Genomic DNA, 23679 nt, shown 5'->3' on the forward strand with positions numbered 1-23679 from the left:
TTTACTGATTTGTAGAGCGCATGGCTGCCCGTGAGCGTCCCAGCGCTAAGTAACAAGAGACCGGCTGAAGGTGGATCTCACGGGAATAACCATGTTTTAAGTGCTCTGCGGAATGAGAGAAGGTTGGGCTCTGAGGTTTGGGGGTAGAGTGTTCCATAGTTTGGAAGCATTGTATGAGAACAGTCGACCACCAGATCGGGCTTTCCTAATTCTGGCTCCCAAAGGGTTGTTGGAGGCATTAAAGTACAAGAGGTGTCCAACTTTGGTGTATGAGGGTGGATACATGACATAGTTCAACAAGAGGAATACTAAGGGCCTTATTTAGATCTCGCCGGGTGGAATAGTGCGTCACAAACGTGACGGATATCCCGTCCAGCGTATTACGATCTCTAAAGGATATAACGGGATCGTAATACTACAGACGGGATATCCATCACGCTTGTGACAGAGTATTCTCCTCCACCAAGATCTAAGGGCATTATTTAAATCTTGGCAATGGAATTCTCCGTCACAAACATGAAGGATATCTCGTCCGCCGTATTACTATCCCTGCAAGATATAATGGGATCGTATACAGCGGACGGGATATCCGTCACATTTGTGATGGAGTATTCCCCTCCGCCAAGATCTAAATCAGACCCATGTAATTAATTTCAATTTAGATTATTGAGTGCACATGGGCATTTTTTTGAAATATTGGAAGCCCAGTGTGCATCCAGCACTCATGTACTGACATTAGACGCCCATCCCTTACTTAGGCGATGTCAGATGGGTAAAGCACCTGTGTGTACTCAAAGTGCCATGTACCCTAGAAGAATCCTATCACCTAGGAACCTTAGAACTACTTTATTCATTCACTTGGCCTTCAGGCTGTCCTAACATACTTATGGCACTACCCAGTGACCAAATATTACAGGACTTGTGACAATCACATGTTAAAGATTCCTATGATCATTTAGACATTGCAAACTAAAATATATGACAGCAAGTATCGCATTCAACTTTTTGGAATAAATTCAGTCCATTATATGCAAAAATAGATGTATTCGAAAGAACAGATATCTTTCTTTGGAATATAAAATGCACACATCGTCTCCAGTTGGGGTCTGCCCCTCCACATCGAGACACGGGGTCGTAACTCTAATTTTACTACACACTGCTGTCCATTCCCGCATGGTCCCAGCCCCACACAAGCTGCTTGTCCAAGTGGCCAGTTGACCATATTCCAACCATAAATTTAATGCACCATTGCTCTTTATTTTCAACATCAGGCACACATGCCTGGCCAGTGACTATTTTTCTACCCACTCTAATGAGCTTTTGTGCTACAGAAATTTCCCAACAGGAAGAGAAGGCCTCAGTAGTCAGTACATCTACCTATAGCATACCTGAATATTTGGTCACCCCATATGGAATCATCGTCTGGCTTTTCTTTAATCGGATATACAAAGGCCACTTACTTATAAAACACTCAGCGGTTTCCTACAAGAGAGTCTCAATAAATCAGAGCATAGGCTTTTCCTGCCGTCCACCTATGGATTTCAAAGTTTCCCTGTATGACATCCTCTAGGAACCACCTCAATTTCACTAGGTAATTTGTGCAGAATATGTTTATATATTTCCTCCTTAGAGGTCCAGCTTCTGTTAGTTATGTGCTCTGGTGGTACCAGCTTGCCCTCCACAGGGACCTTTTGTTCAGTTCACATGCTGCTTCTCTTAAATAGGCCTTGCCTTTAAAAACACATAATGTGCTCATTCACTTCCGCACCCTTCTAATATCTTCTTTCATTGAAACACTCCTGTTCTGTTTTACCATTCTATCCTTCATGATGAGGTCAAACCCAGAGCGGAAACAATGGGAGGGGTCTAAAAAGTCATTTCAGAACAGCAAATCGGCAAGGGTCCAGCTGTCTGAGATCTAAACGGCCCTTAAATTTATTTGCAAATTACATGTATGAGGAGTGTAAATACCTCTTTCTGAGTCTGAAACGTGAATTGGCACTCAAGTCATAAATTATTTTATTCACAAGAAATATGCAGAGCTTAATTTGAACCAGTGGTTTCCGGTGCTTGGCACCAGCACTTTATTGTCAACACCGGAACTAATGACAGTCCACCACATGGTGGCACAGTCTGTCTAATTTTGAGAGGAGCACAATAACAGTGTTTAATAACTTAATATATATTAAAATATTATATGCTGCCACTCTATTCTTACAGCTTAGGGTGGCCTGGAATAGCCGGGATTGTCTACACTTGTATCAGTGCGATAGTTATTTGTTGTGTTGGTAACGTCATTGGCCACACTGGCAGGGGCCTTGGTCTGTCCAAGCTGCAGTGGCCTCATGAGAAGGGCCCTGTCACTTTTTTTTACAAATTAAGAACTGGAAATATGACATCAATATAGCATAATTTGACTTGTGAGTACATCTATTCACAAAAATGGCATATTCAGTATTCTAGGATAGAGGCATCAGCAAAGGTGGTGAACACCCCAAACTCAAGGATTTATGGATAATCATGCTATATGGCAGTGGTTTCCACCATGAGAATTGTCAGTTTTTTGCACCTCTTAAGGGTGGGGGCAAATTCATTTTCACATGGCAAAGGGATGGGAATAGCCCAAAAATTGAACTGAGGAGCATATAGGGGATGGGGTTTTCCCTGAAAAATGTATTTCCATGTGGAACCAAAAATAGCCTGTGGAATAGAATTTACCACTCAGAAATATCCCCTCTCTACATTGTTAAATATGTAACTTTTTATGTGAGTACTCATTAGAAGATTTAACATTCACAACTTCCTAGGAGTACTCCTGGAAATCTTTAATTCCATGAAAGTTGGAAATTTGCTCAAACCTAGAAGCAACCCCTCATTTACTTCTTCTGTTGGTAATTGGGCCACACCTTGATTTGAAAAAGAATGATCGTCCATCCTTGGATCACTGCTCAATTTCGAGTTGTGCAGAGTTGTGATTATCTAATTTCCATCACAGTTCTTTAAACAATGCTTTTTGAAGTGTTTTGGAAGTGGATCTCTAAACAATGCTTTTTAAAGTGTTTTGGAAGTGGATCTCTAAACAATGCTTTTTGAAGTGTTTTGGGAGTGGATCTCTGAACAATGCTTTTTGAAGTGTTTTGGGAGTGGATCTCTAAACAATGCTTTTTAAAGTGTTTTGGAAGTGGATCTCTAAACAATGCTTTTTGAAGTGTTTTGGGAGTGGATCTCTGAACAATGCTTTTTGAAGTGTTTTGGGAGTGGATCTCTAAACAATGCTTTTTGAAGTGTTTTGGGAGTGGATCTCTGAACAATGCTTTTTGAAGTGTTTTGGGAGTGGATCTCTAAACAATGCTTTTTAAAGTGTTTTGGAAGTGGATCTCTAAACAATGCTTTTTGAAGTGTTTTGGGAGTGGATCTCTGAACAATGCTTTTTGAAGTGTTTTGGGAGTGGATCTCTAAACAATGCTTTTTGAAGTGTTTTGGGAGTGGATCTCTAAACAATGCTTTTTGAAGTGTTTTGGGAGTGGATCTCTAAACAATGCTTTTTGAAGTGTTTTGGGAGTGGATCTCTAAACAATGCATTTTGAAGTGTTTTGGGAGTGAATCTCTAAACAATGCATTTTGAAGTGTTTTGGGAGTGAAGTGTTTTGGGAGTGGATCTCTAAACAATGCATTTTGAAGTGTTTTGGGAGTGAATCTCTAAACAATGCATTTTGAAGTGTTTTGGGAGTGAATCTCTAAACAATGCATTTGGAAGTGTTTTGGGAGTGAATCCCAGCACCAGTTCCATGCTACATTCCGCTCCTCTCTTAACAGCCCAGGCAACAAGATCACAGAATGAATTCCCTGGTGAACTGTTTTGCTCAAAGTGCTATGCAACCTTAAGCCCAGCAGCCTTATTTTCCCAAACTGCTCTTTTGCCCCTTCATATCTACATTTATCTTATTATGAACTTGACTATGCTAGTGCTGGACCTGCAACACTTGTGACTTTTTCTCTCTTGGCTCACAGCGGCTTAGATAAAGGGGTTAAGCAATGCGTTTCTTGGGTCTATACTGTATGGTTGGTTATAACCATGGGCTTCCGCTTTCATCTTCTCTCCACCTGCGGTTCGATGGGAAACATGACCAGATGGGGCTAGTAAAGGTACAGGTAGACAGCTAATCTGATGCAAAAATCACTGTTAAACTGGAAGCATAACTTTTGCAAAACCAGAATTGAAGAAGAGTGGTCATCATAAGGCAACTGACATTTTACCATCATCTGCAACTTGAGTACAATTGTATGAAATTCATCAGTCTCCACTTCCTTCACACCAAAATCCTTCGATTTAGTTTCAAAATATTTCTTTTTAGTTTTTTGTTTTTCTTAAATAGCGAAAAAAGTGACCTTATCCTATAAGCGAAAAACCCAACTGTGGTGAGAAGATTGTGCCTTGAAGACTTTATCCACCTCTTTCGATGAGCACTGGTCATAAGAGCCTTACTGACTCTGCCAGGCTCCTCAGCCTGCCACCCCCAGGTTGATGTGGAGGCAGGAAGAAGGAAAGGTATGCCACGCTGTACTGTGCGTGCACGCTCCTGTTTAGCGCCTCCATGCCCTTGTGTAGGAATTAAAGTTGGAGTTTGGCACTGATGAGATGCCGTACTCCGACTGGGTGTCTAAGGACGCCATGTTGGGATCAGTGGCTGAGCGTCTGCTGTAAAATGGATACTTGATCTGAGAACCATAGGTGAGGGTGGAGCCAGGTGCAGAAACAATGCTTTTCGTTGGAGAAATGACGCCAAGCTGATTTCTTCCATAAATGCCTGAGTTGGGGTGCAGGTTTTGGTTGGAGACTCCATACGAAACTCTTTGCTTCCAGGCAAGTGGAGGCTCAGGGAGCGTTTTCCGGCGGGCAGCTGAAACAACATTGGCAGCAATGGATTCCTGCATGGTTAGGGCTTCGAAGGCATCATCCACTAGGCCGTAGGGTGACTTTGATGCTGCCTCCCAAGGAGTCAACCGGCGACCCGTTGTGTCTGACGAGGTTTCTGGCTTGCTTGAGTAGCCTGGAGAGGGCTGGAACACAAGTGGGGCCGTAGGAGACGCCACACGTCGTAAGTCCGCTGGTGCAGAGCGCCGGACAGGGAGGGAGAGGGAGCGCCCGCCATCTTGTTCCTAGAAATAAGCAAATGATTAACACACTAGAATAACTCGCATTATGAAGAAGCATTTTATAGAGTTAACTTTATTAATATGTCTTCTTGCTTGTCCTTTAGAATACATTAATTTCCACTGTGGTTAAGATGGTTTGGATAGGAGACTAGAATAAATCTATTTTTGAATCTCTTGAATCTTCTTTATTTAATAATTTGCAAGTGTTGAAGGCCTCAGGGTGCTCCGAGCAGAATTTAGCTGTATTGGACAAAGAAATTTGTCTGGATTGAAAGGACTGGCACATTTGTCTGGTTTTGTTCTCATTTTTTTGTTTTTTAGGTTGGGGCATGTGAGAGATTTCTGCTACACCAGACACTATTGATGGAACACATGCGGATTTACAGAAGTACCGTGAATAGTACCCAACAGCTAATGTAAGACCAAGGTCAGGAGCCAAGGACAGACAACAAATATGCTTATGTTAAATGGAAATAACATAGCAGATTGTGAATGCTTGAGAATCACAAATGAGAGATGCAGCGGGAAGACAACGTTTGGAGCAACAGAGGATAGGCTAGGGAGTGTTTATGTATGTACTTAAATTAACAAAGCGCTTTGTTTACTTGTGGTTTATTTTCGCTATGGAGCTTAGAAGCTAAATAACAAAGCATTTCTTTATAAAATAAAAATGTTTTAAGCTCTTCTTGTAAACCATCCGATGGCTTTGGGCGATGTTGGGGCCAAGACTTTTGTGGCCTTTGTGTTGCCTATGTGTGCTGCAACCCGATTTGGTTTTGCGCTGTGCAGAGAACTGTTGTGGGTGTATAAAAGATGTTTTTATTTATAAGAACCAGATGTCATAAATAACTCTGTGTACATCTCAAAGTGCTGTAGAATGAAATCTCTGCCCAATTAGGGGGCAATGGAATGCTTCCAGCCAGTGCTTCATTTGTGATGGTGGGAGAAGGTGGTGGGCACCCGCACTCATTTTTGGGGACCCTGATTTACTTTTTGATCATCCGACATGGACCGAGAGCAAGGGAGAGAAAAAAAAAAGGGAAAAAGAAGAAGGAAGAGAGGAAAAATGTAACAAAGGGAAAAAGGGAGATTAAACAATCTGCAAAGAATAAAGATGCAGGAAGTGCAGGGTGGTGGTCTGGTGGAAGAAAAAGGCATGAGACCGACTCAAGATAGGCAACCTTGGTAGTAGGCAACACAAACTTTCGCCAATGCCAGTGTTTAGTTCCTAAAAAAATCTCCCCCCCCCCCCAGTTATTTATGTATTATTAAATTAAATACTTCTATGAACTGAGCCATAGCCCGGCCTGCCTCTTATAACAACAATGGCTGACAAGCTGCCTTTCTGCGTTAGGCATGGGGAAATCCTTTTAAGTGCTTTAAAATGGAAGGAAAATGGAGCTGACATAGTTTCACCCTGTGACAAAAGACATCAAATTACTTCATGCCTAACATTAAAGTCCAGCCTGTATGGGACGCACCAGCTTATGGCCACTTTCTGTAACCAGAGGACAAATTAATGACAACTTAAAACTTGGATGGAAAAGTGACTGTAAATCTTCTACCATGATCTGGTATAGAGCCCATCTGTGCCATTTTATTAACAGCTTTGAATGGTCTTGATGCGTTGGTTTAATTTGCTAGATCACAGTATTATGTTTGTATTAATTGTTAATATTTGGTTTTGTTCATATTGAACATTGTGACATGCTTTACACATCTTATTGTTACACATGTGCCCTACAGTCTGGCGACCTTAGTTGCTTCTCTAAGCTGTTGGCAAGGGGTGATCATAGAGGAAACTGGCATCCAGACATGCCAACATGGCCGACAGTCAAGGAGAACCAAGAGAGGAGCCAGATGATAGGCCTTGATCCCCAGCAATAATAGGGACTAGGACAGGGAACATTGGCAGTATTTCTTCTATGTCAGGATAGCAAGGACCGGTCCTAAGCATTCCTTACTAGGGGTATGCCACAGATTACACCTCAATAACTGTCTACGAGGTCCGCTAAAAGGGTTTTCTCTCGCTCCCACAACATGAAATCACATTCTACCTGGGCGTTTCTTTAAAGTTGAAGTATTTCCTTTATTTCTATTTAAAGTTGTTGGGGAGGAGCTGGTGATACACTCATGTGTGTCCCATATCATCTCTAATTTTCAAGTGGTGGATCTCTGTAAAGAGGAGACCTTAGTCTGGGTGATTTTACTTTCTAAGGTACATCCTTAGAAATCCCTAGGTTGAACTATTGAGCAAGGCTTCTTCATCAGTTTTGTACACTAGTTTAATTCCTGCAACAGCCTCCGCTACACCCACAATAAATAAGTTAAGCCTCTTTTCAAGACAAGCAAGCATTTATCTTGAATTAGAGCTTTTGCAAAGAAAGCAGAAACTGCAATGTGCATTTTTTATTGTCTTCTCTTTTCGTTATGTTTTATTCATAAAATAAGACGTAACCGAATTCCATTTACACATACCATTATGATGCTTTGATATTAATTTCCAAACTGCATTTTTGTAATTTTCAAACTGGAGCTTTTATCAATCTCTAACATGGAGGAGTGTTATATTATTAGTTTTTTTAATAGCGTCCAATGAGAAGATATAAGGGGCGTGATTTTAGATGTATGCAGAAATCGACTTTGGATTCAATCTAGTGTAAAATTAAAAGATGCCCCCCGTGTATGAACATTGTTATGGTGAACTCATCTGAATCTTTTAAACAAATGACAAAGACAATAGAGGCAAAAGTGGCCGAGAGGCAAAGAACTGAAATTCCACAACACTGCAAAAAATTCTTTATATTGCCTTTTGCACATAACATTTAATCTAAAAAGACTTGTTTTATTGGCTTTAGGACGCGTATCTTAATATTGAGAAATACATTCAAGATACCAAACCTTTTTATCAGGCACCATTAACAGATTTTGGTCCACCAGGCTGTGATCAACTTACTTGCAATACAAAAAAATCTCTCTGTGTACCAACTTCTTTGTTAAAATACATGTATGACGTTACAACGCATGCTTTTACCCAGCATGCCGTTACAATGCAATTTGTTTACCCCGACTTGCAGTCGGGTGCGCTAAAGTTTGGAATAGTATAATTTACTATTCCAACTCCAGTCTGTGCAACAGTAGGGAAGTTGTTGGAGTTAGATCCAACACCTTATCTCCCCTACAGTAAGCCATTTTCATTGTAATGGCATGCGAGGTAAAAGCATGTGTTGTAATGCATGTGTTGTATTTAAAAAAAAAAGATAAGGAGCAACAAAAAATGGACACCTCATCAGTGCTTTGTTCATGACGTCCAAACGTGTTCAAAAATATAGTCCATGACATCACAGGGAATTATTGTTCAGATCAGTGCTTGACGTTACTGGTAAAGCAAAGGCAAATATTCTGAAAGAACAAAGATGCTGAGGGCGAGAAATGGAGGCGAAAGATGGGACAATGCTAGTTTTACATGTAAGTGGGAAATCTAAATTAATCACTGGAATGTGCCATTAGTATCAATGAAAAAGGTGTTGTTTTTGTGAAGGACACCTGGGGGCTCAGTCCCACCACAATTCTTTCTGTGATGCTTTTTTTCTGTATCAAAGACACGTCTCTAAGGGCTCCATTACGAGTGAAGTGCAAAATGGCCGGCATTTCCTCTTTCCACTGAAGTTACTAATACTGGGGGCATTGGTAACTCTGGGGAGGTGTGGATATGCGGAAATACTCCTGACCACAGGATTTTGGCGAATAACATGCAGAATGGAGAAGCGTGGTGTTAAGCAAACATTACGAATGCCTCGCTTCCCCATTCTGAAAACGCAGGGATGTGCCGGAGTCACAAGAATGCGGCGCACCCCTGCGTTTCCCCTAGCGCTGGGTTCAGCTACCTTGCGCCAACGCAGGCACCCTTGCACCATACTGCAAGGGTGTCTGCTTTGGAGGAAGATATTTATGTGCAGGAAGGTCCTCCTCCCTGTCCTTAAATGATCTTTCTTCTTTTTTTTATTTTTGAATTTTATATACATAATACAACACTTGTTATATGGGTTTCCCGCAGCAAATGTGCAGAGGACAATAACATGCCAGACAGTATATTTGCCCGGGACCCTATTTGCTGGCTATACTTGTAGAGAAGAAGATCTAGTAAGGGAAAGGAGAAAAGAAAAAGTAGGAATAAGTGATTGAGAAGGATAGAGCAGACATCTAGACAGGCGGGCAACTAGAGCCAAATTTCGGGGGGGCTGAAATTTTTTCGGGGGGGGGGCTAATTCTTCCAAGCACAGACAGAGTGGCTGTAAGAACGGGTGAACACACAACAAAAGCCTAATTTACAATTAATGGTCTTTTAAAGACCTGTTAAGTACTCGGGTGCAGCTGCAATTAGTTGCTCGCCAGCCCGCGAACACGTGTCAGCCCGGGCTGACACACACGATGGGGGAGGGGGGGGGGGGGGGGCTGAAGCCCCGTGAGCCCAATGGGTGTTGCACACCTGCATCTAGATATACCATATGTCAGGTTAATGGGAGGATGTGTAAAGCGTCATAAAACTCTATGAGCATTGAGCTTCTCTCTCTCTTTCCTCTCTTGCTCCTCACTGCCACGAGCAGAATGTTATTCTTTCTTGACTCTCTTCTCTGTGTACACCTTTTTTGTAATTTCACGTATCCACTTGGTTGTTTGTGTAGTTGCCCACTCTTTTAACCCTCTCCAGTTCTTCTTTCAGCCTTACCTGTAAGGTGCCAGTCTCCAGCATCCACACGGGTCCTGTCATGCTCAGAAATTCATGATAGTGAGTGTTTGAGTCTTTTAGTCACCTTCGACACGCAGAAGTATTTACCTTGTGGGAAAAACCTATCTGTTTTACAGGAGCTGGTGTGCTCCTGTCCCAATTACCCAACCTGTTTGGTCATTATTGTTTTCTCTGCCTACCCTATCCATTTTCTTTGTTTCTCTGCCTCTACTTCTCCAACCTCTACAGTACAGAACAAGGCTGAAAGATTTAATAGAATGGGAGGCTGGTGGACCATCTGTGTAGTCCCACCCTCTAGCCCTGACAGGAATGAATAATCGATTGCCTGACTTCCCCCATCCTCTAAAAGGCCCAATCACAGGAGAAATCTGCTGCATCTAATCTCTGTTTTCTTCAGAGCAGTTCAAACAGACGACGCAATGCTGGCAAAGCCAGAAAAATCAGATGGCCTGCAGTTAGTTGATGAGAGATATAGGGGCATATTATCAAGGGGGTTTATCTCCGCTTTTTTGGCTTTAAAAGCCAAGAAAGCGGAGATAAAATTATCTCCCTATTACCTAGCTGCTGCTAACACCAGTTAGCGACAGCTAGTAGGAGATAGCGACCATCTTGGGCCCCGCTTTGCATGTCAGTGATATTTATCACTAATGAGATGCAAAGTGGGCGTGCCAAGATGTTAGCGACTGAAAACAGTCGCTAACATCGCTATCTCCTATTACCAACTTTTGGAGATATTCGCGCTAAGCGAGAATATCTCCAAAAGCACCTGCCCTGAGCAGTTCTTAGCCATGTTATCCAATGGGAGGTGGATAACATGGCTAAGAGCATTAGCTCGCTAATGCATGAATAGCTCTGACTTTTCAGCGATATTCATGCTTTGCGGCGATTTTTACCGCATTTGCGTTAAACCTTGGTAATACCAAGGTTTATTTGCGGTAATAATCGCCGCAGCGCTGCGGTAAATTTTGTCTCTAACCAAGCAATAGCGATAATTATCGCTATTGCTTGGTAATATGCCCCCTAGAGAGCTATCCAAGTAAGTGGAGGGATAAGAAACTGAAGAATACTAAATAAATAGTGAAAATGTACAAACATCGGTGTAAATATCCATAAAAAGGGGGAAATGTATACCAAAAATCGAAACATCCAGAAAACAGGGAGGAATAGAAGGCAACCGTTTAGAAGAGGAGAGTTATACAAAAACTGAATGATATGCAAAGAAACCAAATAAGAGGGAAAATAGCAACAAAAAAACTTGAACTAACAAAACAAATTAAAAGAAAAAGACATGGAAACCTACATGAACACATATACAAAAAAACTGAAGAAAAGAGGAAAAACAGGAAATTGTAATTGCAACAGAAAGAAATACAAATAAACCCAAATGTAATGAGTTCATAAAAATAAATTGAAAGGAAGTATAATAGAATGGTAGAAATGCAGGCGCATATAGAGCAAACAGGTATAACATGTAGAAAATAATAAAACATTCAGACACTCAGATATTCAAAAAAGAAAGGAAAAGACATACAGGAAACGTACCAAAACAAATGAAAGATGTACAAAAATCCTTTTTTACAGAGAGTCACTATAACGGACCTTTTTGTGAGTATGTGTAACAAAGGGTCCTTACTATGTTTTCACCCCACCAGCTTTGCTCAGTGTTTACAATCGGTGATGGACAAGATATTATTGTATTGTATTATAATTGCATTTATATAGCACTTATTACCCCTGACGAGGCACTGAAGCGCTCTTTTGGCGAGTAGCCCGCTACTCTGGGACCCAAAAAGTATTAGAGGTGAATTAGTATAGAGATATATTAAATTAATTTGAGCGGTGGACATGTGAGTTTGTTATTTGAATCGAAAAAGGATAGTGGAGGGATAGGAGAGGGAAGGGTTTGCATTTATATAGCGCTTGCTACCACTGATGAGGTGTTCACGTGCTATTCAGCAGGTAACGCGCTACTCTGAAATCCAAACCTGATTAGTTGAGATTTTAATTAATTTGAGTGTGGACATGTTCATCTGTTAGTTGGTTTGAAAAAGATAGTGGAGGGTAGAAGAAGGGAGGGTCTAGGATGTTTTTTTTTTAGCTCATAGCAGTAGGAGAAGGTTTGGGATGAGTAATGGGTAGGTGGAGGGGGAAGAGTCAGAGGGAAATGTTTAGAAAGGATTGTTCGATCATTTAATAGAGGTATGAGATGATGCAAGGAGGGGTAGAGGAAAGGAAGAGTCTAGAAAGGGTTATTTTGGGGACCATAGTAGTAGAATGGGGTTTGGGATGAGTCAGAGAGTGGATGTAGAGGATATATTGAGAGATGTATGGGGTGAGATATTGTGTAAATCATTGGGAGAGTAGTAGAATGAGGTTTGAGATGAGTCAGAGGGTGGAGGTAGAGGACATATTGAGAGAGGTATAGGGTGAGAAATAGGGTAGTGCATATGAGAGAGTAGTAGAATGGGGTTTGGGATGCGTCCGAGAGTGGAGGTAGTTAGGCTCAAGCTACTAATTTCATGAACAAACATTAGAATGCTGCTCATGGGCACAAAATAACTTACTTGCAAACATTTGGGAAGAGGATAGAGGGAGCTTTTGAAGAAAAACTCAAAGGACTTTATTTTCCCCATTGACTTCCATTGAAGTGAATGCGATTTCAGGCAGGAGGCAGCTAAAATAAAACCATGTCTGGTTTCAAAACTCAGGAGTCTCCCGCCTGATTTGGGTATGTTGGCATGGATGGAATAACCACTGCCTACAGAGAAAGGGTCTCTGTTTAGTATCTCATTTTATCATAGACAGTAAAGAAAAACGTTTGCTTGTATTAGGTTGGCTATACATCCTGGGTTTCTTCAGACAATTACGGTTTTGGTGGTCTGTTCCAACATCCTAACAGTTTAATTAAAAAGAAATAAATGTCCGTGTTGGGTGAGAGTGTACATTAGGCTCACATTTTCTCCACCCTCTACGTACTGTTGAAACAAACAAAAGTTAATTGTTTTACTTTGTTTTACATTGTTTGAAGCCACCCCTTCTGTGCTGTTGTGTGTCATTGAAGCAAAAGAACAATACAATGGCCAATACTGGACTTTATTTTATGTATTCAGACCTTAACCTTTGTGAATGAAACATACCGGTCCGTTTTTAACTTACGTCACTAGTTGAATTTTTATTTTTCTCACTAGTAGAGCATTTTTGATCATATCATGATATATTTATGCATGTACAAACATTTACAAAACTATACATGCATTATACTGTTAGACGCGACCGACGCTTCAGATTAAGGGCGACTTCTGACTGTTTCAAAATTAACATACTTAACGGGCGCAATAAACAATGCTTTCCCATAGCCCGGTCCATTCATCTGCATACATCTAAACCAGTTTGACATCCGAAATTGGTGATTTTCTACCACTACTGTGTTGGCCAATGGTGTCAGACCACATTTATAAGAAAGTGTTGGTCCTGGTGAGAACCCCAATATTAGGGGTTGGAAACGCGTCGACCTGACTGGACTCTTTGTCAATTAGAAATAACAATGGATTTGTTTTAGTTTTATAAGAAGGATTTACCTTCAAAGTACATTCATGACAAAACAAAACTGCTAATGTATAGAGATAATACCATTTGTTTGGATATAGGATTTGTTTTTTTGACAAAGGGTCACATTATATTTTCTTCTGTGTATAGCTGTATGAGTGAAGTATGAATGTTGTTGGTAGGATGTGCAGAATTTTTTGTAAATATATGTAAATCTGTCTGTTTTTGACATGTATAGTTTTGTAAATGTTTGTACATACATAAATATATCATAATATGATCAAAAATTAAAAATGCTCTACTAGTGAGAAAAATAAAAATTCAACTAGTGACGTAAGTTAAAAACGGACCGGTATGTTTCATTCATAAAGGTTAAGGTCTGAATACATAAAATCAAGTCCAGTATTGGCCATTGTGTTGTTCTTTTGTTAGATTTGGCTTAGCCTTACTGGGTTCAAAGCCAGAACCCTGTGGTGTTTTTCCAGTGTGTTAGTGAAGCAGCATTGCAGGATGTAAAAAGAGGCAAATCAGCACCTGAGAAGACCCTCAGCTGAGACTCAAGCTCATGAGAGTTCGCTTTACCTTCATTACAACATGTGGGGAGACTGAAAGGGGTTATTTAACCCGTTCCGTGCTTATGACGGAACCATGCCGTCATGATCCACGGGCGCCGTGTGCTCATGAGAGCGTGGTTCCGTCATGTGGCTGCCGCTCCGCCCCCGCGGCATTAATTCCCCTCCTGTGGGGTGAATTAATGAGCGGGCGGGGCCGTGACGGAACCACGCCGTCATGAGCACACGCTGCCCATGACTCATGACGGCGTGGGTCCATCATGAGCACGGCAGTGCCGCGCTCACCCCCTAGCCCCTCCGCGCCGCGGCCAAATTCACGCCGCGGCGAAGGGGTTAATAGAAAACACTTGTTTGCACTATCCTTGTATGAAATGTGACATTCAAAAAGAGGGCCTGTTATGTTTCTCTCTTGATTCCATATTGTAGTAGAGGCAAATATTGCTAATCGATTCTTATGCATTCCTCCACCTCCTTCCCTTCTCTCTAGTAGGAACATATTTTCTCTTATCAAGTCCTGGTTTTAAAATTTGCTTTCTGCCACTTTCAGTTCTCTTGTTACCTTTATAGATGAAAAACTACAATTCCCAGAATACAACAAGACTAAATGAGCCGCTCAAGGGGCAACTTGAGATCTCTATGAAGTCTTCCTTCGGCTACGTAAAGCTTAATGAAATGGAACACCTCCTGGGCGCAGAGTAGCGTCACCTTGCTCATGATTTATGCAGCCCCTCAAAGCTGCTCAGGGTGGCTTTGTGTGGCTTCAGAAACCTTTAACCCCTTGCATGCTGATGACGGCCCCCAGCCGTCATCCACTACGGCACTCGTGTGCTGATGACGGCTGGGGGCCGTCATAAACCCGCCAACTTGCGATTTTGCCACTCAGGCGCAGAATCGCGGCCGCATGCAAGGGGTTAAAATGTGCACAGGGTTCTCATAAATAAACCCCTGATGTTGAAATTCCACAGAGTTTTGTGCAGGTTGCTTCCAAAGGGCAATAGGCATTCATTTATCTTTAAAACATTCAAATGATGCATCTAACCAATTTACCCAGATGGCATATCTAATCTGCTTTCATCCACTAGCCTGTTCTTATTTCAGCTTTTCCAAGTTAGAAATGAAGCCACCAGTGTATGTGAAATTATTATTCTTTACATATCTCTAACGAAATAACCTGGGTTATAACAATCTTTGAAGACAAATATCTTGCATTTATTTGTTCATCATTTAAGGCAGACTGCTGTTCAATGGGCATTCAGCCATTTAAAAACTATTACCTACAGACTGGCACAGAAAAGTTCAGCAGTCTGCTGGGCATATATTAAAGCTATTCTGCATTCAACCTTCAAAGCAAGATCAGGTACAGAAGACAAATTAACCATTCTGTGTAATTCAGCCTCATATGTGAAGGGATACAGGTTTGGTTTACAGCAATACATTTAGTAATGCCAATAATTTCATTTAGTTTTAATCAAAATGAGAGAGAAAACATTGAACAAATGAGGGCCGCTCACATCCATTGTCCAGTGCTTAATTTGAGCTGGTGGTTTCCGGTGCTCGGCACTGATACTTAATTCTCAGTTCCGGCTCTAGTGACAGTCCACCACATGGTGGTGCCCTTTGTCAAAAATTTTAGATAAGCACAACAGAGGTGTTTATTGAATCAATATACATTAAAGATGAATAACACCTGCCGCTCACACCATTATTATAGCTCTGGGTGGCCTGGAATAGTTTGTATTATCACACTTGTAGGAGTGCGATGATTAGTTCTTGTGCTGGCTCTGTCATTGGCAGCGCTGGCAGGGGCAATGGGTGACGCAGGGTGCAGTGGCCTCCTACGAAGGACCCTGGCACTTAAATTCTTATAAATTAGGCACTGCAGGTGTTGATGTCGAGTGGCATGTAATGCGGCAAGTGAGTTCCTGCTGCACTCCCCGCTCATAAAAGCAGCCATAAAAGGCTCTATGGAGGAGGACGTTCTGCTTGTGGATTACAGCTTCTGTAAAGCAGCGGTGTTCTAGTCCCTGGGAGGTGCGGCCCTAGCTGGACGGCCTGCCACTGATAGCGCTGCTTGATTCTGCCTGTCGCCAGCCTAGAGGGCTCAGAAGGATCTCCCCAGCCCCTGTTTATGCTGGTGGAGCAGGGCCCTCACAATGCTACTGACTGACACCACAGTACTCAAGAGGTCTGGAGAAGTCCAAAGAAGGAGGTGTTTTCCAGAAAATTAAGACTGCAGTGCACTCATCGATCCGCAAACAAGAGCTGAATTCAGGGAAGATATATCCCCCTGTAGGCCAGCTAATTTGTTTCGCTTTCTCACAAGGCCCAGAAGGGGCCTGAGCACAGGAGAAGCTGCAGTCAGAAGCATGGATTCCACAGGGGAGAAGGACTATTTTGTGTCTGACCTGAAAAAGGCATCTCTCAGATTGCGGAAGGACACCCTTCTTCCTCAAATGGGGATCACACAGCAAGAATGATCCCGACACACTTTGAAAGTTAGTAAGCACCAGACAGAAATGGGAGCCACCCCACCAGCCACAAAGATTTATTTTGAGACATCCCACACGCATAGTAACTTAAGGCAATTCAAGAACCTGTCGGCATAGTATATGGCATGAATATTGAGATCGATAATATTGACTCATCAAAATATTGCAGCGTCTACATTATCCTAAACACTACATCCCCGGGTACATATATATATATATATATATTTACTATTACTAACTCCACAGGCCGATTTCTTATATAGGCAGACCTTGCAATGTAGTGGCGAGGTCAATGTTGTGGATGCAATATTTTTGTAGTCAAAAACAACTAGAGAGAGGTGTGGCGCAGCGAGCGGCAACAGCGACTGATCTTGGAGCGTGGGGGCTACTTGTACGATCCCCAGTGGCAGCTGAGCTCAGCGCCATGTGACTCTGGGCAGTAGCTGACTTAATCTCCTCGATGGCCCCCAGCGCCTTGAAACCCTTATGGGGGTGATATGTTCGCACTTTACAAATAGGAATTATTTATTTATTATTATTACTACAAGGGGAGGAAAGAGGAGCACTATATGGCACAAAAACCCCTAGCCAGTCACATCAGAGACCGAGGTATACGGTAGACCAATCAGTATTTTTCTTTTAAACAACAGTAGCCTTCACCCACCAATCATGTGGCATGCTTCATCACAGGGCTCATTCTCATGCCAGCTAGGGTGGGGTTTCCTGAAAAACATCAAAGAGCTTCCTTGCCTTGGCAGGGTCATAGCCCACGCCAGGTGGCATGAGGAGGAGACTTATGAAGCCACCATAATGGTGGGTGAGGATTACCTTCCTTTAACCCCTTCTATGCTGATGACGGCCCCTGTCCATCATGCACCACGGTGGGCGTGTGTTGATGACGGCTGGGGGCCGCCATGAACTCGCCCACTCATTAAAAGCGCCTCACAGGCGCAGAATCGCGGCCGCGCCCAAGGGGTTAAAAAAGATTTGTTTTTAAACAAATTATAGATTATCAATGACCTATTGGTTTACCATATTTTTGATCCGCAGGGTACCTTGGATTCTGTTGTGACATTAGCCTTAGCACTGGTTTGCCCTGGTGACCTAAGATATTTGAGTTTTTGGCGAAGAACTGTTAATCCTGGAGTACTGAGAATAAACTAACCAAGTTACTGAAATAAATACTTTGATTCTTCGCCAAAATTCTTGAACACATATGTTTGATTGTATAATACTACTGAGAAAAAAATGACATTTCAACAAATTAATGTAATCTGCTTCTCATGTAAACAACTATGTGTATTTTTGAAACAACGAATAAATGAGCATAAGCGACTGCAAACATTTGCTGCACGTGTCACGACGCCTAACAAATTAAAAACACCATATGCTTGATGCATTTATCTGTCTGGATGCTTTTAATTTCTGATGCAATATTTGACTCGTTTACAGGGTGAAATCTGTTTCTTTTATTTCCTAACCACAAAAACAAAGGTGAGTGTTCTTTTCGCAGGTGCTGTCCCATCTGTTCGTAGCACGCGATACACTGTACCGGAAGTGTACTGTACATAGATAACAAACAATGGGTGCCGAGCTCGTGATGTGCAATATGAGAACAAGCTACAGTAAATAACTTTACTCTGCACAAGCACCCCCAAAATAAACTGGTTTATTCTTTGTTTAATATACAACTTTTGTTTTATATTGGCATCTTTTTTGCCAAATCCTAAACTTTTGCATACCTTCATATACTGTTTGAAGATAAGCGACTCATTATTATGGCTGTGTATCAAAATCTTATTGAGGAGAAGCAGTTTCCTTGAGAATAACCTGTAAACTGTAAGTGGTCACGCTCATACCCCACACACAGGTACCTTGAAATGATGAACCGCTGAGTTGTTGTGTTGTGCTGTGTCGCTGAGCCCAGCTGACTCTCTGGCCTTAGCTTCTGGGCTGTTGCTGGGGAACACCCACAGCGACACCCATGGACCGCCCCTTTCACACAGTGTTCTACGTGAAAAGGGCACTTATTTAGCAGGTTAAGAAAAGCCACGTAAAATGGCTTTACGTGGCTTTATAAATTTGCCTGGGCACATTGCGTCCCCGGAATGTCAAAAAAGTGATGTACCGGTGCCGGAAGTGACTATTCCTCTCTGAAGGGACTTTCTCTCTTCCTTAGTATTTGCATTAGTCAAGGAAGATTTTGGCAAAGTGTTGTGGCGTACTTCATCAGTCTGAGATGAGACTTTGGCAGTACAAGGGTATATTCGGCAATCTTTTATAAAAAAAATGCAATAGGAGAACGACCAATCAAACTATTTAGTAAAAGAGCATGATTTCTTTTTCAAAGTAAGACATTGTTTTCCAGGTGAACTAGCCTGAATTACACACATAGTATAAAAGGAATCCAAGGCAAGGGGTGATTTAGAAAGCACAACTAAATGTAAATGTATTTATATAGCTCTAATCACCGACCCAGTATCTAAGCGCTTGCTTAGGGAACCCGTCCTGGTATTCCCCTGTGAGATAACCCCGGCAGCGTATCCACAAGGTGAAAGCCAGGCATCCCACCGCGAGGGGCCATTGTGGAGATTAAGCAAGCTATTGCCCAGAGTCACAGAGTGTGAACCCGTGAATCGAGTAGGCACCAGAGCGAGAATTGTCGAGTCCGTGGAATTTTGAGCCCAAGACCCGCCGAGGCAGGGAATTGAACCCTGGTCCCGGGCTGACCTCTGCTTCCAGGTGTGCCTCCTCTAACCAGTGAGCCACACTTACAGAGTTCACAAAACCAAATGTTGCTTCAAGGTTAGTTGGTCACTCTGGGCAAGATATAAAGTGAGGCAATTTAGACCGTTTGGATTTATTTGGAGTTTCTTGCTGATTATTCCGTCAGTCCTGTGAAAGCCACATCCAGCTTCTGTTCATCATCTTAATAGTACTGTAATCACAAAAGGTCCTGGAAAAAACTTTAGGAAAAACAAATCAACTACATACCAAAATAGTGCCAGTGGCAACTTCACTAAGGCTTTACCTTTGTTTAAAAAACCCACAAAACCCACAGTGTAGACATCAGTTGTGCAGCCTTCAATGTCTCAATTTTAGATTTGTTACTAACTCTGGTAGGAAGTGTCGGACTGGGACACAAAAAATAGGCCCGGTCACCAAAATATTGGCCCCTATTAGTGAGTTAGATGCCTAAAAAAGTGGACGGTGTTTGCAAACTGAAGCAGTTTTGAGCTCTTAAAGACACGCTGTTCAAGTGCTTTGCAAAGTACGGAAGATTTCATGGATTTGAGCTTGCTGCAGCCAATGTTTGTTTTTATATCAGGGAAATCAACATAACAACTTGCCCAGCAGACAATAAAACAGGCCCAGAAACAGCCAAAGCAGCGGCCCACACCAGCCAATTCATCGGGCACCGCCAGTCCGACCCTGCTGGTAGGGATTCATAGTGGACATTCTGGTGTAACCCCTGCTCATTGTAAGCCAAAAAACACAATGAACATAGCCTCTGAGACTCACTTAAAGCATCATGAGATGGTCCGCAGGATGCACAAAAAGAACCAACTCAATCATCATTAAAAGGAATGTTTTCCGCTCCTGAACAATTTAGATGGAAGCCCCAGCAAGCTTGGGACACCAACAATCAAGCCCCGTATCTGTTGAAGGACATTATGGCAGACAGCGAGTAAGAATACTGCCAACATCATTAGCCAGTCAAGATCAGTGTATTTGCAGGCAAGAACGGATCAAACCTCTCAAACTAATCATTACAGCAATAATACAACATTCTCACAAAATGGAGGTCCAAGTGGACTTGCTGCAAGCAACGGAATCAGCAATCACTGACATAGAAAACAAAGGGACAGTACTCTTTAGGACACTCTTTCGACCGTCTCAGACACTTTAGAGTAGATTAGGTTTTTGTTTCCCCAGTCCTGATGAAATGCCGCCGTTAGGATATTTTAGGCTGAAACATGTTGACCTTTTAACCCATCTTTCCAGCTCTCACTTCACACTCTGGGCTGCAGAAGGTTTAATTTTTCCTTGCCAGCCATGACTCCTGTAGTCTATTTTTAACCATAGCATCAGTGCCCAGCAAATAAAGGTTCTAGGGAGACTCATAGCTATTTTCAACGCACTCACAGTATCCACTCTACTCACCACATCACTGTACCACTACCTCATCTCTTAGGGCCTCCTGGCTAACAACACTAAAGAACTCCAACAAAGAGCCCCCTCCTGGGGCCCATTGGACATGGCAGTGCTGGCCTAATGAGGAGCTGCCCTATGATGAAGCATGTTTTAGAGAGACAAAGGAACCCAATGTGTAACCAAGGACCCTGGGTAACAATTATTTTTTAGAACAATGGTCCTTAGGTGAGTTATACATAGAAAAGATAGCATATAGACCTTGATGGGTACTATAGATTTTCAGTGTCCAGCCGGACAGAGAATTTTAATAAGCTATATATTGAAGACATTTTATACATATAAAGAAGCGACACATACAATGAACAGGACACAATCCTGCATCAAACATGGGAAAAAGTTACAGAAAAAACATACAACGCAAAAGACATAAAGGGTTTTTTCAGGCAACAAAAGAGCAATGGTTGCTTGGTGTGGTCATAGAATCAAGCTAGCTAACCATCAACAGTAGCCACAACTTATATCAAAATGCAAACAGAAGTGGTACTGATTATTGTCGACAACGTTTCGATCCCAAGCTTTTAGGATATATGGATCATCATCAGGACGAATTAATTTGAGTGCCTGGTGCTTATCACAATGCCTCTGAGGACAGAATCGTTTCCAGAGGGTGTAGATTGCTGGTGATTGACGCTGGTGGTCACGTAGTGGGTCTTAAACCTTTGGACTCGATGCTTTCCACGATGGGGACACCGGGTATCTACTACATTACTAGGAGAATATGATTCTCCGAGCGAGTGCGCGAAACGTCAACTTGCTCGAAGGGGCTCAGTCAGCCTTTACGCGGGGTTGCGTTTGGTTCACTGGCACGCTGGCAGGAACTGGATGATGACGCATGTCAACTCTTGGGGTGTGTGAGGGCCCTTGCTCATTATTGGAGCTTTCCCTTCCCTCTCTTCCTTCCCTTACCTGACACTCGATCCACTACTGATCATTCTATTCACCTACTCAGGAACTGGATAACCTTTTGATATAGCTCTACATACACGGGCATGTATGCTGGACCTATACTGTAAAAGCTCTCGTCCCTCCTTCTTTATATACGTCAATCACAGTCCGCGGACCGTGGGACTAATTGATAGGAGTAGCCAAAGGAGCACCTACTAGTCTACACGAAATTCCTCTGAAACCCACTTGAACTACCGAAAATTCTTCTGAGCTCTACTTTCCCCACACATCCCTTCTCCCGGAAGAGGGATCTAATACACCTCCCTGACGTCTCCACCATGGACTACCCACAGGGACTCTACTTTGGTGACAATATGGTCTCCAAAATATTTGAGAGCACCATCATTATTGGGAGCAGGAGGATATATACCGGGCAACACCCAGACTGAGGATTGGAGCACACTATCCTCCATGAAAAGACTTTATTTCAAAATCACACTTTACAGCTTACTTATGACTGAATACCTATGTGCCAATATTGCACCAGGCGGGCTCATCGTAAGGATTATGCCACTCATCTTTCTTGAGGATATTTTCTTCAGAAGGGAATGGTCCCATGTGGCATGGAAATGCCCCAGGAACTGGCTCATCCGAATTATTAACACAGCCAATTACTGAATGATCACCTTGCTTGATACAGAGACAAAATTTTTTGCAGCTTACTCTTTGGAGCTGGCCAAAGGACATGAAGCTCATTCCAAGCTATCAGACAGTCTTTAGAAACAACAATGTAACTAACCACTGATAACACCATGACTCATTCACTGTTAATAATTAAATAGACAGTGTCCGTCATTGAACTTTTATGCTTTTTATTGACTTCAGAACTGCGTTAAATACTATCATAACTAGCTCTGGTTGAACTTATGAGGGGCATATTTCTGAGAGCTTTGTGCCATGCTTACACCACTCAACGTGGTAAATGCATGACGCAAACGTCTAAGTCAGATTTATGAAGCCACGCAAAGCCACTTTGTGTGGCTTTGAATGGCTTCAAATAAATGGAGTAAGGTAAGGCAGCACAAATCACTGTGTGGCACTACTTTTAGCAAGGGATGTGTTTCATGGGTGTTGCAGTAGGTGTTCCCACGCAGCTCCCATGGTTTCTAACGCATTCCCAGATTTACAAGGACTTGTAACCTGGGAAGGCGCCAAAAAGATACGCCTCCCCAGGAGAGGCGTAACGAGGAGAACTGTTTTTATTTTTCCTAGTCTTTTTCTCTTTCTATGTGTGATGCTTTCGGCAGCACACATAGAAAGAGGAAAATGCATCTCAGGCTTGATTTTGCCCATTCCTGCACAAAAACAATCCTGCCTACAACACAGGCACCCTTGCACTGATGCTAGGCCAGAACAAGTGTGCCAGTGCAGGGGGAAAGAACAGGAATGCGCCATATTGGATAAATACTGCATAAATAAGGCCCTGAATTCCTAGGGCATTGACTGTACATCCTTAAAAAAAATCCAAGCCCTATACATTGATACTTGCATCAGTGTTAAACTCTGGGACAAATTTTTCTTTCAAAGAAAATATTCCTAAAGAAAGGCTTAAAATAGGGCTATGTTTCAGTACCAATTGTGTTTAACCTGTATATCTCCACCATCCCAAAGCCTTGAACAATCCAAAATCTTAACCACAGAAAATCGGAGGAAGGTCACTACCCACGCTAAAGTATAAAGATGACACTGTGATTTTCGACTAGAGAAGCATGGGATTGAACATACATTGAGAAGGCTTGCATCTTAATTAGGGCTCCTGGTTTTATGGTATTCCTTTTTTTCAACATTTCCGTCTGTATTTATCCATATTTATTTTTGGGCCATTTTATCTGTATTTATCCATATTTATTTTGAGTTTTGCGTATAAATGAAGTTGTAAAACTGCACATTTCCATATTTATTTAACTGATAGGGGCGCACTCATACTTTGATGTCTGTCGTGTTTTAGCTATTTAAGCTGCCACATATTGCATGACAATACATCCACTGGTAAATAATAGCAGTA

The 23679-nt window shown here is 42.1% G+C and overlaps 1 protein-coding gene across 1 annotated transcript in view; it reads right to left on the reverse strand.

Moving 5' to 3' along the window:
* Positions 1 to 3238: 3238 nt before the first annotated feature.
* The window catches only part of SYNPO2 (synaptopodin 2), a 788878-nt gene continuing 768437 nt past the window's right edge, over positions 3239 to 23679 (reverse strand). The window contains exon 5 of the mRNA XM_086961444.1: positions 3239 to 5160. Coding sequence (XP_086817570.1) covers positions 4585 to 5160 — 576 coding nt within the window. The 3' untranslated portion in view covers positions 3239 to 4584. The remainder of the gene's footprint in view (positions 5161 to 23679) is intronic.

Source organism: Lissotriton vulgaris, chromosome 3_1 (assembly GCF_964263255.1).
Source record: "Lissotriton vulgaris chromosome 3_1, aLisVul1.2, whole genome shotgun sequence".
NCBI lineage: Eukaryota > Metazoa > Chordata > Amphibia > Caudata > Salamandridae > Lissotriton > Lissotriton vulgaris.